The sequence below is a fragment of the Taeniopygia guttata genome, chromosome 22 (genome assembly GCF_048771995.1).
Source record: "Taeniopygia guttata chromosome 22, bTaeGut7.mat, whole genome shotgun sequence".
Taxonomy (NCBI): domain Eukaryota; kingdom Metazoa; phylum Chordata; class Aves; order Passeriformes; family Estrildidae; genus Taeniopygia; species Taeniopygia guttata.
The window spans coordinates 797,603-812,441 of record NC_133047.1 but is presented as its reverse complement, the minus strand read 5'-3'; the positions used below and the strand labels follow the sequence as shown (position 1 = coordinate 812,441).

At 57.8% G+C, this 14,839-nt stretch overlaps 1 protein-coding gene across 2 annotated transcripts; it reads left to right on the top strand.

Annotated features, from left to right (window-relative positions):
• Positions 1-4,951: 4,951 nt before the first annotated feature.
• DDHD2 (DDHD domain containing 2) lies at positions 4,952-14,570 on the top strand. Of its 2 annotated transcripts, XM_030290160.4 has the most exons (17): positions 4,954-5,247; positions 6,263-6,453; positions 7,011-7,100; positions 7,666-7,786; positions 8,663-8,752; positions 9,317-9,452; positions 9,996-10,204; positions 10,511-10,581; positions 10,684-10,803; positions 10,987-11,082; positions 11,174-11,278; positions 11,369-11,524; positions 11,604-11,706; positions 11,792-11,956; positions 12,388-12,559; positions 12,801-12,912; positions 13,167-14,570. In XM_030290160.4, exons 1-16 carry the CDS (start codon positions 5,073-5,075, stop codon positions 12,889-12,891), a joined length of 2,091 nt encoding a protein of 696 aa, XP_030146020.4. In that variant the 5' UTR covers positions 4,954-5,072; the 3' UTR covers positions 12,892-12,912; positions 13,167-14,570. The 2 variants fall into 2 exon arrangements, with proteins under 2 accessions (XP_072773870.1, XP_030146020.4); XM_072917769.1 differs by having other exon boundaries at positions 4,952-5,247; positions 10,511-10,803.
• The last annotated feature ends 269 nt before the right edge of the window (positions 14,571-14,839 follow it).

The window sequence follows — 14,839 nt, the reverse complement described above, 5'->3', positions numbered from 1 at the left end:
ATTAAGAACCACAGTGGTACAGCCAGGACGAATATAACGCCCCCTACTGGCTGGACAATTACCCTCACCTACAACGGGGTCCAAAAGCCGAATGGATTCTCCCATGTCACCCCCCAGAATGTATGGTTCACCCCACATCTGTAACCCTCCCCTGAACCATCAGGTGCCTGTGACCCCATTGGCCCAGGTCCTGTTCCAGCCCACCCTGGAGCCCCCCTTGATAAGGGGTCTCCGGGGGGCTGGACGCCCTCTTGGATCTTCCCTTCTCCTCCTGGAGAGTCCTCCAGGAGTCCCTGCTCTCCTCTCTGTCTCTCCCCTCCCCCATCACCCGAGGCCCAGCCACGTGCTGTGTATAGCAGCTCGAAGCAGGGTCACAATGTATCCTGAATAAACCTCTTCCCCCAAGAGCAACCACAGAGATCTCGCCTGAATCTGTCCGTGGAATACAAATATACGTCGTTACAGACTGGCGCCCATCGTCCAATACGAACCCACGGTGACCTGCAACTGCACCCGTCTGGATGCTTTCCAGCTTTTCTACCTGTAGGACACCTTTCCATGGACACTAACTACATTACCAGGTATTTCCTCGCCATCGTGGTCGCGAGCACGGCATTTTGCTGCTAGGCAGTAACGAACCGGAGCTCTTTAAAAAGTCCCGAAGCCATCCTACAGCTCAGAGACTCGTTACATAGTAGCGAGCTCTTAGAGCCCTTCTACGACTTCTGGCCATTATTCTCCGAGCACAAGAGATCGCCGCGATTCCGCGGCGACCCAAGGCTTTGTGACGAGACTTGCCGCGCCACGTGGCCACGTACACAAAGCACAGGCGAGCACTGCTTAGCACTGCCCGCGCTGAAGCTCTGAAGAAACCCCGCGGTGAGCCCTCAGCACCGACTGCAGTAAACGTCGGAACCTGACAGAGGATCCCGCTCCTGCGACACCGAGGTGAGCCACACTGGTTTAAAAATGGGACAGTCCCACTCTGCAGCTGATAGAGATCTCTATAAGCAACTTAACCACTTATTACGTAGCCATAATAGTAATTTGCCTAAAAAAGAGCTACGAAAACTCCTAGAATGGATCTTACTTAAGTTCCCATATGCCGAGCGTTCTGCTGTGTTTTGTGGAGACTTTTGGGAGTCCGTGGGACATACACTGTTTAACGACATTTCACGGCGGGACCCCTATGCTTGCGAATTGCTCCCTGCTTATAGAGTGGTGGCAGGAATCTGCGCTTCTCAAAAGCCGCTGATAGCAGCCAAACCGCTCCCTGCCGTGGCTCAAATATCCCCGCCGGACCGCCCCCCCACCCCGCGCTGCGGCGAGAATGCCGGCGAGGCGGCTGGCGAGTCGCCGGTTTCTGAGCGAGCGGCGCTCCCCGCCGCAGCCGCCCCCCCCCTCCCCCGCAACCCAGAACCCGCCCTTGCGGCCACCTCCTCCCCCCCAAACCACTCCGCGGGCCCCGCCTCCCCCCCGCCCGGCCCCCCAGCATTGCCTGTCCCGGCTATGATGGCTACTATAGCCGAACTTTTACAAAATCAAACAACAGCCATTTTGCAAGCACAAACCCAGTCAATGGCTATTTTACAAGCACAATTTCAAGCGTCAGCTGCGATTTTGCAAAAGCTGCAGACGCTGGCCTCCGCGGCCGCCCCCCCGACCCGCCCGGAAGTCCCCTGGTCCGGCGAACACGCCGGCCATGCGCCGGCCCTGGGCTGGGCGGCTCCCACTCCCGGGGCCGCCGCCTCCCTCCCCCGCGGTCCAGACCCCGCCCCCGGGGCCGCCGCCTCCCTCCCGCGCAGCCCTGACCCCGCCCCCGGGGCCGCCGCCCCCCTCCCCCGCGGTCCAGACCCCGCCCCCGCCCCCGGGGCCGCCGCCCCCCTCTCGCGCAGCCCAGACCCCGCCCCTGTTTCCACCTCTTCTCCCTCGAGCGCCCCGGACCCCGCCCCTGCGGCCGCGGCACCGCCCGTCCTTCCCAGGGACGCCCCGGCTCCCGGCGCTGTGCCCCCGCTGCCCGCCCGCCTCCTGCACTCGCGGCCGGACCCCCCGCCAGACGCAAACCCGGCGCCCCCACCCCCCCATCCCCCTGCGGCGCCGCAGCCCCTGCCTCTGGCTGCAGAGCCCCTTAACCCCCCAACGCCGGCACCACTTCCGGGTTTCCCAAACCCATCATCATATCCCTCCACATCTCTCCCTTCGCCGGCTCTTCAGACTGCCACAGCAACCAATGCCATAGCGACAGCATATCCTTCACAAATCCCAGTTCCCCACAGGTGCTGCTGCCCGCGACCTCCACCCCCCCTGCTCCTCTGCCTCAGCTGGCAGCAGCCCCTGCCTCCCACACTAACAGCTCCTCACCACACCCTAACGAAGACACTATGCCTCAGCAACGTGAACGCAACAATGTAACTGCAGCTTCTACAAACAAAAAACAGACAGAGAACTATGTTACCCCTGCAAACTCTAACCTTTCTATCCCAGTCTCACCAAATTCTCAACAAAGTGCCAGCAATCTTCAACTGAAAAACTGCCCTGAAATCAAATATAATAGCTGCAAAGACAACAGTCTGCACCCCCAAGCCTTGCAAGTGCTACACAGCCAGCGAACAGCTGTCCCCTCTCAGGAAGTGAAAGAAGTCCTACCAGTACTCAAGGACAGTGGTATCTCCTTTTCCTATCTCACACCACAGTTAAAAATTACCATAGAAAATACACGCCAAACCCTAAAACGAATCTTACTTCTAAAGGAAGGGGGAGTAGATCAGGCTACACCTCAAAAGAGGTTAAATAAGGCTCTATATGCTCACAATTTTCTAAGTAGCTCTGCAGGAGAGCCTCGCCTCCAAATTTATAGACATTTCCTGAACACCAAAAAAGTAAAAATAAAAGGGTACCCCCCAGCTTTACCCAAAATCTTAAATTCAGGACATATACAAAGTCCACACAGTCTTCTAACGTGGGGGAAAGGTTTTTCTTGTGTTTCCACAGGTGGACGACTCAAGTTGGTCCCAAGAAAGAATGTAAAGCCTTACCACGCACCGAAATCTGCTGACACCCCCACACCAGACAGTTCCTCTACAAGCACAAGCCAAGAAGCCAGCACCCAGACCTGAACCACGCTGCGTCATCGAGAGAAAAATGGACTTTCTATCGTTTAATGCGTGCATATTGTTTTTGTTCTTCTGTTTCAGTTTTTATATTGAAGTTTTACTTATAATTCAACCAAGGACAAATGCCGAGTAGCTTTAGCCAAGCCTGCAAGCTCTAAGACCACCTATATATCTAACACAAACCCTAACAAACCTTTTTCAACCCGTTTAATTATGACCTTTTCCAAAAAAAAAAAAAAAAAATAAAAAAATTCTGACAATGCCTCCCCTACTATAATCAGTGATTTAATAACAATAAGGTCATCTCAGCTATACAGTTTACTTAATAGTTTAAGCCTTGCTCCTTGGCTAAAGGAACTCTGTAAAATAAGCTTGACTGTTTCAGTAGCAATAAGTATAGTTCTAGTAACAATACCCTGTACACCTCCAAGTGTGCAGAAAATAGTTGTTAAATCAATATTTAATATTTCAAATGGTTCAGTGAAAAAGGGGGAGATGTTGGGGAGGGTAGATAAATATGATTAAGAACCACAATGGTACAGCCAGGACGAATATAACGCCCCCTACTGGCTGGACAATTACCCTCACCTACAGCGGGGTCCAAAAGCCGAATGGATTCTCCCATGTCACCCCCCAGAATGTATGGTTCACCCCACATCTGTAACCCTCCCCTGAACCATCAGGTGCCTGTGACCCCATTGGCCCAGGTCCTGTTCCAGCCCACCCTGGAGCCCCCCTTGATAAGGGGTCTCCAGGGGGCTGGACGCCCTCTTGGATCTTCCCTTCTCCTCCTGGAGAGTCCTCCGGGAGTCCCTGCTCCCCTCTCTGTCTCTCCCCTCCCCCATCACCCGAGGCCCAGCCACGTGCTGTGTATAGCAGCTCGAACAGGGTCACAATGTATCCTGAATAAACCTGATCCCCCAAGAGCAACCACAGAGATCTCGCCTGAATCTGTCCGTGGAATACAAATACACATCGTTACACCCCAGTGCCCTGCATCCAGCTCCGGGCCAGCATCACCCCACCCGGGCCACTGCCGAGGGCAGGGAACAGGGGCAGGAACACGGGCAGGGAACATGGACAGGGAGCAGGGGCAGGGAACGTGGGCAGGAACATGGACAGGGAACAGGGGCAGGGAACAGGGGTCACAGGCAGGGAACAGGGGCAGGGAACGGGCAGGAACACGGACAGAGAACATGGACAGGGATCAGGGGCGGGAACACGGGCAGGGGTCACAGGCAGGGAGCAGGGGAAGGGAACGTGGGCAGGAATGCGGACAGGGATAAGGGGCAGGGAACATGGACAGGGAACAGGGGCAGGGAACAGGGGCCACAGGCAGGGAGCAGGGGCAGGGAACATGGACAGGGATCAGGGGCAGGAACACGGGCAGGGGTCACAGGCAGGGAGCAAGGGCAGGGAACGGGCAGGAACACGGACAGGGAACATGGACAGGGAGCAGGGGCAGGAACACGGGCAGGGGTCACAGGCAGGGAGCAGGGGCAGGGAACAGGGTTCACAGGCAGGGATGACAGGCAAAGGTCCCGGGCAGGGATCGCGGGCAAGGAACAGGGGCAGGGATCAGTGGCAGGGATACCAAGCAGGGATGACAGGCAAAGGTCCCGGGCAGGATCGCGGCAGCAATCGCTGGGCTGCGGGGCGGGGCTGAGGGCAGAGGCTGCGGGCGGGGATCGGGGCAGAGGCCGCGGGCACTGCGGGCAGGGACTGCGGGCACTGCCCGCTCCTCCCCGGCCGTGACGGCGCGGGCGGGCCGCGGCAAGCACCGCCCCGGGCTGGGCGGGCGCGGGGCCGGAGCGGAGCCTGCGCTGGCAGCCGGGCCGCAGCGGCAGCGGCGGGGAACGGGGCCGGGGCTGCCGGGGCCGCTCGGGCCGCGCTCCCGCACAGGGCGCGGAGCCGCCGGTGCGGCGGAGCGGCGCTCCGAGCTCGGCCCGCAGCCGCCCCATGGAGCCGCCGCGGCCGCCCCCGGCCGGCGCCGAGCCCGCGGAGCCGGAGCCCGGCGGGCGGTACGAGCCCGTGGCGCCGCACTGGTTCTACCGGCGGGTGAACGAGCCCCGGGAGCGCTGGGTGCCGTTCAGCGCGCAGGACTCGCGGCGGCTGGAGGAGGCGCACGGCGCAGGTAGGGCGGGACCGGCCGCTGTCCTGCTTTTCCACCCCTATCCCCGCTCCCGACTCACCCCGGGGAATGGGCCTGCCGAGGTTGGCGGGGGAGCTTCAGCTGTGTGCTTGGATACCCCGGACACGCACATGGTTTCCACCTGGGATGCTAGGTTTTCCCTGGAGGAGTTTTAATTTGGGGCTTTTTTGGCCATGTGCCTGCTCCCAATAACTGAGCTGTTCGGATGCATCAAATGGTCTGACCCCATTCAACTGATAGTGCTGTAAATTATATATAATCGTACTGCAAAGCATCCTCTGGTGAGGCGGGGAGAGCGCTGCCAGGATGGCAGGAATTCCACTGGGAGAGTCCCCGCAGCAGGGAGCTGTGCCTGCTATGAGAGCAAGGATTGGAGGTCAGCTCCAAGCCCTGTGCTGAGGCCCTGGTGTGCCAAATGTCACCATCTGTGCCACCTACTGCTGCCACAGCCCAAGGATTGGCTGCCATCCTCCCTCGCCCAGGAAGTTTCAGATTAGAGGCTGTGCTGCCCATCCCCGGTGCTGCTGCCCGGGCCAGCCTGGCACGGGGTGCTGTGCCACCAGCCTGGCACGGGGTGCTGTGCCACCAGCCCAGCCCACAGGCAGCGAAATCCACAGTTTGAGGTCTGTATTGGGGTCTGTAGAGAGTTCTCTGTTTCGGAGAGGAACGCCTGAGAGACAGGAGACCCTGGTGCACCCCCACTGTTACACAATGCCCTTAACAGGGCCTCAGTTTCACTTTTACCCTCTTGGCCTGGCAGGTAGAGGCCACGTAAGCAGTGCCTGAGCTGGAGAGAAGGACAGTGTAGTGTGATGTTTTCATCTTCTGCCTCTGGGGGAAGTCTGACTCGGGGTGTCTCACCCTGACCTCTGGTCCGGAGGACGTTGGCACCTGCTGCCGTGGTGGCTCTGAGCTGCCCGGCCGTGGTGCTGCAAGTTCCTCCGGGAATTTGGCATTCCAGGCCTGTCAGGACTGAGTGCAGGCCCCGTTCCCACAGGGAAGGAGCAGGATGATGTGGTGGTCCCCACCTCGGGGGGCAGGTATGACGTGCACCTGCGGGCGCGGCGGCGCGTGGCCGTGTACTGGGAGGAGGAGGCGGCCGAAGTGCGGCGCTGCACCTGGTTCTACAAGGGGGACAAGGACAACAAGTTCATTCCCTACTCCGAGTCCTTCAGTGAGGAGCTGGAGGTAAACACACCTTTCTGTTGGTTTCCATCTCAGTTTCTCCTCCTCACACACCGCCTGTGATGTCCCAAACCCCGTAAAGGCCACAGTCAGGCCTGAGGACATGAACTCCAAAGAGGCTTTGGCACGGCATTCCTGCAGCTGATTGATAGAACTGTGAGCTCTGCCATGGCCTCCCCTTCCCCTGCCCTCACCCAGCCTCGGTGCATCCTTCCACCACACCTGAAAGTGCCAGGCTTTCCTTTGGGATGATGCAAATGTAGAGATGTATAGGCAGACGTATAAAAATACCTGTCTTTGCCATAATCTCTATTCTGATGTACCAAAACCAGTTCTAAGGGGATGGGGAAGTCTGATGCTGCTGCTGGCAAAGCGGGGAGCTCTTAAACACTCTCAGCAGGTGATCCTGGGATGACCCTGCTGCTCCTCCAGCTGATTTCTCTGCTTCTTTTGCAGAGTGTTGATAAGAGAGTCTAAAACTTGGGCGGGGAATGTCCCAAGAGGTTGAACATTGATGGGCACACTTCCAGCTGACTCACAGTGGGTGTTCTCTTCTGTAGGAAGCCTACATGATTGCCGTGACCCTGGGTGAGTGGAAGAAGAAGCTGGAGTCCCCCAACAGAGAAGTCATTGTCCTACACAACCCAAAGGTGAGCAGGGCCGGGTGGTCTCTGTGGTGACCAGTCAGGACATCCCCTTGGGTCTCTTTGTGCTGCTCCCTTCAAATGGGTTTGTCCCACAGCCATTCCACTCACCTGCCTATGCCAGAGGAGAGGGCAGTGGCAGCTGAGCCTGCCAACAGCTTCACATTTCTTTCCAGCACCTCTGTGGGCAAAGGGCAGGGCCCAGCACAGTCTGGTACCACGCCGTGTCGCCTGGCAGCTGCTGTGGCTGTCCTGTTCTTGTGTCACTGACAGGCTCTTCTTGTCCCCAAGCTGATGGTTCAGTGCTGCTGCTGTGGCTGTCCTGCTCCTGTGTCACTGACAGGCTTTTCTTGTCCCCAAGCTGATGGTTCAGGACTCCTGCTGTGGCTGTCCTGCTCCTGTGTCACTGACAGGCTCTTCTTGTCCCCAAGCTGATGGTTCAGTGCTGCTGCTGTGGCTGTCCTGCTCCTGTGTCACTGACAGGCTCTTCTTGTCCCCAAGCTGATGGTTCAGGACTGCTGCTGTGGCTGTCCTGCTCCTGTGTCACTGACAGGCTTTTCTTGTCCCCAAGCTGATGGTTCACTACCATCCCGTTGCCAGCTCTGACGACTGGGTCTCCACCCCCACGGAACAAGGCCGGCCCCGGACTGTGAAGAGAGGAGTGGACAACATCGCTGTGGAGATCCCCAGTGGTGAGCCTGCTTCTCCCCTCACCCACCCAAAACCCTGCAGAGCTTTCCAGCCTCATCACTCACAGGGACTGGAGGAAGCTCCCGTGATCCTTTAAGTGAAATGCACCTCAAAACATTTTGTGCCAAAAGGATCCAAATGGTTTCAGAAACCTCCCCAGCCCCAGTGAGCTGCAGATCCAGAGAAGGGTGGTGAGCTTCCAGCTCCTGTGCAGAGACAGAGCTCTGGGAGCTCTGTGGTGCCTGAAATGACCCCTGAGGTCTCGATTTGTACAGGAGGGGAGTTTCTTTCCCTGCTGGGAACACAGTGGTTGATCACTTACCTTTGTGCTGGTGACTCTCTGGGGCACATGCTGTCCCCATCTCTGCAGCCAAGTGTCAGCTCTGTCCCTCCCAGCTGCCCTGAGCTCCCAGTCAGGCCTCAGGACCTGTCCCCATGAGGACATCAGGCAGTTGCTCCATTTTCCAAGGGTGCCTGCCCTCAGGAAGGCACGTATGCAATCTGAGGTGTGTGGGAAGCAGAGAACAAGCCCTGACTCCACCTGGGGCCTGCCAGGGAGATGTAGAGTGGGCTGGGCAGGGGGCAGCTGCTCTGAGACCTCCTGATCCCGCACCTCCCTGTGCCGAACACGCCACCACCCCTTCCTCTGCTGTCCTGTTGGTCCAGATCCATCCCAGGGCAGCTGAACTGAGCAGAACTAAGAAATGTGAGAAATCCCAGCAGCCTTGAGGTGTAAATCAGGCACTAAGGAGGCTTTTCGCGGGCTGAGGTGAGGGTGGGAGGCTCGTGCCCTGCACAGGGGTGCCTCCAGCAGCTCTGGTCCCTGCTGGGCGCTGTCTCCTCAGCAGCCGTGCCCTGAGCTGCCCTCCCCTCCTCAGGAGAGCCGCTGCAGATCGACCACCTGGTGTTCGTGGTGCACGGCATCGGCCCCGCCTGCGACATCCGCTTCCGCAGCATCGTGCAGTGCGGTAGGTGCCGAGCTGGGGGGTCTCACCTGGGCCCAAACCATCAGCACAGTGCCTCAGACCACCCCAACCCAGCAGGGCTGCATGGCCAGACCTGCTGACAGAGGGCAGGGCGAGCACAGCGCTCACTGACTGCCAAATCCCCACTTCTGACAGGGTTCAGGCAGCTGCTGATTGTCAGTTTTACTTCACGACACTTATTTTTTATAAATTTCTAAAAGTTATTTTATAAATTTCTAAAAGTTACTTTATAATTTTCTAAAAGTTACTTTATAATTTTTTTATGAATTTCTAAAAGTTTCTTATCCTGACTGTAAGATTAAAGCCCTGCCCCTGTGAAGGAGGTGGGGATGGGGCACTGAAATCCAGTAAACACACGTGGCAGGACATGGAGCCTCCCCTGACCTGTAGTTAAAGATTCAGGGACTTAGGGGAGCAGCAGCAGATTAAAGACCCCAGTGGGATTTCCCCGTAATGATCTTTCATGGTATTAAGTGGTGTTGGTGCCTCGGGCTGGCCCCAGAGCCTGGTGCATCTCCCTGAGAGATCTTCTGTTCTGTTCTGCAGTGAATGATTTCAGGACCGTCTCCCTCAGCATGCTGCAAGCACACTTCAGGAAGGCGCAGGAGCAGCAGCAGGTCGGGCGGGTGGAGTTCCTGCCTGTGAACTGGCACAGCTCCCTGCACTCCACTGGCGTGGACGTGTAAGTGTCAGCCCCTGCCCCAGGGCCGGGGCGTGGCAAGGGGCACGGGCAGCCTCCTGCCCCAGAAACTGCACTCTTGGGTTGGAAAAGCAGAGGGAAAGCCGTGAGTTTTTAGGGGTGGGGTGAGCAGGACAGACAGGGACCCCCAGAGCACCTCCCCACTGGCATTCTGCAGCACACAGCAGGCGCCTGCTCCCATCAGCATCCTGAGAACAGAGTTCTCTGCCTTCCTGGCTGATCTCGGGAGGGACTGAAGCCTCTGAGAACTCAGTGCCCAGTTCCTGCACTGCAGCACTGCTCTGCAGTGCCCCAGCAAGGGCAGAAAGCAGGCCAGGCTCCTGGGGAAGAAGGGGCAGGCTCTTTATTCTTGGATTGTAAGAGCACAGGCTGTGCTTTGCCTTCAGTCTGGGCATGAACTGAGGCTCTGGATTACAGCACAGCTCGCTGGAGACTGTGTCAATCCTCCCTGAACTCATACTGTGCTTTAGAAGGAGGTGGGGTTCCCTGGCTCCCCCAGCTGCAGCCCCTGTGTCTTGCCCGCAGTGATCTGGAGCGGATCACGCTGCCCAGCATCAACCGCCTGCGGCACTTCATCAACGACACCATCCTGGACGTGTTCTTCTACAACAGCCCCACCTATTGCCAGACCATCGTGGACACGGTGGCCTCGGAGATGAACCGCCTGCACCGGCTCTTCCTGCAGAGGAACCCGCACTTCAGGGGCGGGGTGTCCATCGCGGGGCACAGCCTGGGTGAGGGCTGCAGCGTGCCAGGGCGCAGTGTCAGGGCTACAGGGGGCACCTGCCATGACACCAGGCTGCTCCAAGCCCTGTCCACAGCTTGTCTGGGCAGCCTGTGCCAGTGCTTCAGCACTGAGTAAAGAATTTCCTCCTGCCATCCGATCCAGCCTGTCCTCTGTCGGTTTGAAGCCATTGTCCCTTGTGCTGTCATTATCTGCCTGTAAAAAAGCCCAGGGTGCAGCTCTGCCATCCCAAAAAGGAGGTGGCTTGGGCTCTTCCCCTGCAGGTGCTGATGCTCTGCCCGTGCCTGGTTTCTAGGGTCACTCATTCTGTTTGATCTCCTGACGAACCAGAAGGCTGATCCCGAGGAGGACGAGCGCTGTGCACAGGTACAGGAGGCACCGACCCCTCTGTCCTGCAGCAGAGGACACAACGTGCACAGGAGCAGACTGGTGAGCAGAAAGCATGATCCCTTCTGGATCTGTTCACAGGGGTCCAGGACAACCTCAGGCACGGGGGGGATTGAGGAAGTAAAAGAAATCCTGAAGAAGCTGGAGCTGTCCGAGTATTGTGATGTTTTTGAGAAGGAGAAAATGGACAGGCAGGCACTGGTGAGAAGTTCCCCTGTTTTACTGGCTCTTGTGGCTCTTCTTTGCCTTTCTTCCCCACCAGTGCACATCTTCTGGTACTGAGTCACACATGAACCATCTCTGAGGAGCAACACAGTCCCATAGAACGGACACCTCATCACACCTCTGCTCCTGGTCCTAACTCCAGCCTTGCTTATTTTCCAGTTCTTGTGCACAGAGAAAAACCTGAAAGACATGGGAATTCCCTTAGGGCCAAGAATGAAAATACTCCATTACATCAGCTCTGAGACAGAGACGAAGGTTTGTTTTCTGCATGGCTTGTGCTCATGGCATCCCATCCCATCCCATCCCATCCCTCTGACACAAGGACCCCTTTGTGCTGCTGCTGCAGGACCGGAGCTCAGCAGCTCCTGGGCACGATGAACGTGGAGCTGAGCCAGGGGACAGCTCCGAGGGCGGCAGGAGCTGCCAGTACCGGGACGTTGGCTTGGGACAGGTAACAGCTGAGCTCTGGCTGCGCCCCAAACCCTCCTGACACAGCACAGGGATTGGCCCATGAGCAAATCTGAACATCCCCCTCTCCCAGGTCTCGGCAAACTACCCCCAGCTGAACTACAAGCCCACCATCTTCTTTGCCTTTGGCTCTCCCATCGGGATGTTCCTCACCGTGCGAGGAGTGAAGCGGATCGACCCCAACTACAGCCTGCCCACCTGCAAAGGCTTCTTCAACATCTTCCACCCCGTAGGTGTAAGAACCAGAGCTGTCCTGCGTGAGACACGTGGAGCAGGAGCCCTGGCCACTGTCCCCCTCTCGTGTGCAGTTTGACCCGGTGGCGTATCGGATCGAGCCCATGATCGTCCCCGAGCTGGAGTTCGAGCCCATGCTGCTGCCCCACCACAAGGGCAGGAAGAGGATGCACCTGGGTATGGCCCAGGCAGCCCCTGTCCCCCAGCCCAGCGCTGCTGCTGCAGCCCCCAGCCCCACAGCCACCCCGTTGCTGCCTTGCAGAGCTGAAGGAAGGGCTGACTCGCATGAGCGTGGACCTGAAGAACAACCTGCTGGGCTCCCTGCGGGTGGCCTGGCAGAGCTTCACCCGCGCCCCTGTGCTCGCCCTGGAGGCAGGGAGCTCCGAGGCAGAGCCCGAGGCAGAGGCCGGCACTGAGAAGCAGCCAGGTCAGTGATGGGGGCGGGGGCAGCGTGCCTGGACTCCCACAGCCACCCTGCCCATCACCTGTGCCCAGGAAAGGGATCAGCTTTGAGCTGTGGGGGCACCTGGCTGTCCCCAGATGCCTTGGACTCCCACAGCCACCCTGCCCATCACCTGTGCCCAGGAAAGGGATCACCTTTGGGCTGTGGGGGCTCCTGGCTGTCCCCAGATGCTGTGGCCTTCCCTGTTAGCACCTGAGGAAGGGATTTTCTGGGGGGCTCTCAGCACACCACACCGCGTTTCAAGCCCATCCCCTTCCTCTGGGTGTCCCTTGCACCTGAGCTGCCTCTCCCCTGTGTGAGCTGCAGCGGGGTGAAGGGAGGGCACAGCCCTGCTGTTGTATTGCCATGGCTGCTGCTGCCCTGGGGGTGAGCCACGCTGCTCTGCCTTCCTGCAGACACAAAGCCAGAGGAGCCCCCGGCAGCAGTGAAGGAAGAGACGCCCCCCATCAACCCCATCAACGTGGGGAGGCTGAACGGAGGGAACCGCATCGACTACGTGCTGCAGGAGAAGCCAATCGAGAGCTTCAACGAGTATTTGTTTGCACTCCAGGGCCATCTCTGCTACTGGTAAGTGTCTGTGTAATGCTCAGGGCTTCAAATGTACGTGTGCTGGAAGCAGAATGGCATCAGTTTCAAAGGCAGTGTGGTAAGAAAAGCCTCAGCTGATCAAGGCAACAAGGTCTTCTCCCGTCTGTGACACACACAGGGTGGGCATGGGCAGAGGAAGGAGACTTGTGCTTCTCCTTGTGCTGCCTGCATGGCAGAGTGCAGGGAAACATTCCCCTCTGATCCCCTTTGCTCCCTGCAGGGAGTCAGAGGACACTGTTCTGCTGGTTCTGAAGGAGATCTACCAGACACAAGGCATCACACTGGATCAGCCTTTGCCAGGAAGCCAGTGACCCCCCTGTGCTGTGCTGGCTGTAAGTCACCTCTGACTAAATCCCTTCTGCATTTCCTGGGACACCTCAGAGGAGATCTGGGTGGTTTGAGGGAGTGATATCCTTTGTCTAAGGCAGGGAATTTGTGTCAGCTTTCTTCTTTGGCTGTCAGCACCTTTGGCTTCTTTCCCCTTCCCTGCACACGAGCACGATCAGACATGAGGAGAGAACGAAGGAGGGTCCGGGGGGCTGGATTCTGGCTGCAGTATTCCTGTGTTCTCCTGTTGCTTTCTCAGGTCCAATCCCACAGAGCACTCACCAGGAAAGTCCACATCTCTTCTCTGCCTTCCTCTCTCCTCTGCTGCCGTGTCCTGCATGCTGCTTCCCAAGTACTTGCTGCTGCCTGGAGATAAGGATGGATTTTCCTCCATTTTGGGTAGGGGTAGGGGGAAAAACTGTCAAGGAAAACCACTTCTGCTGAAACCCACACAACCCTGTACAGTGACTCCCTGTGGCAACGTGTACTTTTAACCGAGTCCCCACACCAGCTCCTCCAGCAGACGAGCTGTCCGGGCCCTGAGCCCAGCCAGGCTCGGTGGGGACGCTCACAGCCCAGGACCTTGAGGAGAAAAAGCCTTAAACCCACGGCGTGGGAAGAGCTGCAGCAGCCTGCGGGCAAGGGAGATTGCTGACTGCTAACACAAACCCCCACACCAGCACTGCGGGCTGGGAGGTGAAGTCCAGAGCACACAGAGGCTGCTGCTGAGGCAGCAGGGGCTGCACTGCAGCACCATCACCATTGCATTGCTGCTGCACCAGCAGGGGCTGCACAGCAGCACCATCACCCCTGCACTGCTGCTGAGCCAGCAGGGGCTGCACTGCAGCACCCTCACCCCTGCACTGCTGCTGAGCCAGCAGGGGCTGCACAGCAGCACCATCACCATTGCATTGCTGCTGAGCCAGCAGGGGCTGCACAGCAGCACCCTCACCCCTGCACTGCTGCTGAGCCAGCAGGGGCTGCACTGCAGCACCATCCATCACCCCTGCACTGCTGCTGAGCCAGCAGGGGCTGCACAGCACCATCACCCCTGCACTGCTGCTGCATGTTTGTGCACCGCGGGGCTGTGCCAGGCAGGGCTGCCCCGTGCAGCTCCCCGTGAGAGCGGCAGGCTCGTGCAGGAATGACACCAGCCCTGCCTAGAAGGTCTGTTCTGAGGGGCAGGGCTGGAGAGCCTCTGTGATCCTTCCCTGGGCACCAGAACCCCTGGGCTGGGGCTCCAGTGCTGTGTGAGGTGTTGCTTTGCAGCCTTTGGAAGAGTAAAACCACTTTCCCTCCTGCTGACTTTTGCCCTCTGCATGGGGTAAGGAGCCTTTTTTCCCCACAGCCTGTTGGTTTGTTTTTCCTCCATTGTCTGCTATTTGCACTACTGGAAGGGTTTTGTTTGCAGCCTCCATCCCTCCTCCCCTCCCAAGGAACAGAAACTGTTCTGTACCTGACTGCAGGAACAGCCAAGCTGCTTGGTCAGCACCTGACTGCTGGCCGAGGTCTCATGGGAGTAGGAAAAGGGACACTCTTAACATGGGACACTAATGATCAGCTTTTAAGTTATGCACTTTGTTAAAAAAAAAAAAAACAACAAACATTTTAAATGTTATTTAATGTCTTTTCCAGTAAAAGCCAAAATAAATACGTAGATGTCTGCGGTGTGTGCATGTTTGAGGGGAGAGGGAAGGGCCAGAAAATTCACATGTGCAGTTCTAGGAGAAAGTGAAGCTATTCCTGTAACTATTGAAGCTCTGCAGAGTTATAGAGGGTCTGAACTGCAGCTGATGGGTGGTGTTTCATCACTGACTCACCTGCCTTGCTCTGCTGCAGCCTCACCTGTGCTGTTTGCATGTCCACACACTTGAAACCTGTCTTTGAAGGGACCAGTGACAAACAACTGCTCTCTGAGCTCCTGCCAGGCAG

Bases quoted from the DNA above. Each gene is read 5' to 3' on its own strand.
- DDHD2 (XM_072917769.1), top strand. From the start codon at position 5,073: ATGGAGCCGCCGCGGCCGCCCCCGGCCGGCGCCGAGCCCGCGGAGCCG. The intron at 9,453-9,995 runs GTAAGTGTCAGC...TCTTGCCCGCAG, and splicing joins CACTCCACTGGCGTGGACGT to TGATCTGGAGCGGATCACGC. The intron at 10,205-10,510 runs GTGAGGGCTGCA...CCTGGTTTCTAG, and splicing joins CATCGCGGGGCACAGCCTGG to GGTCACTCATTCTGTTTGAT.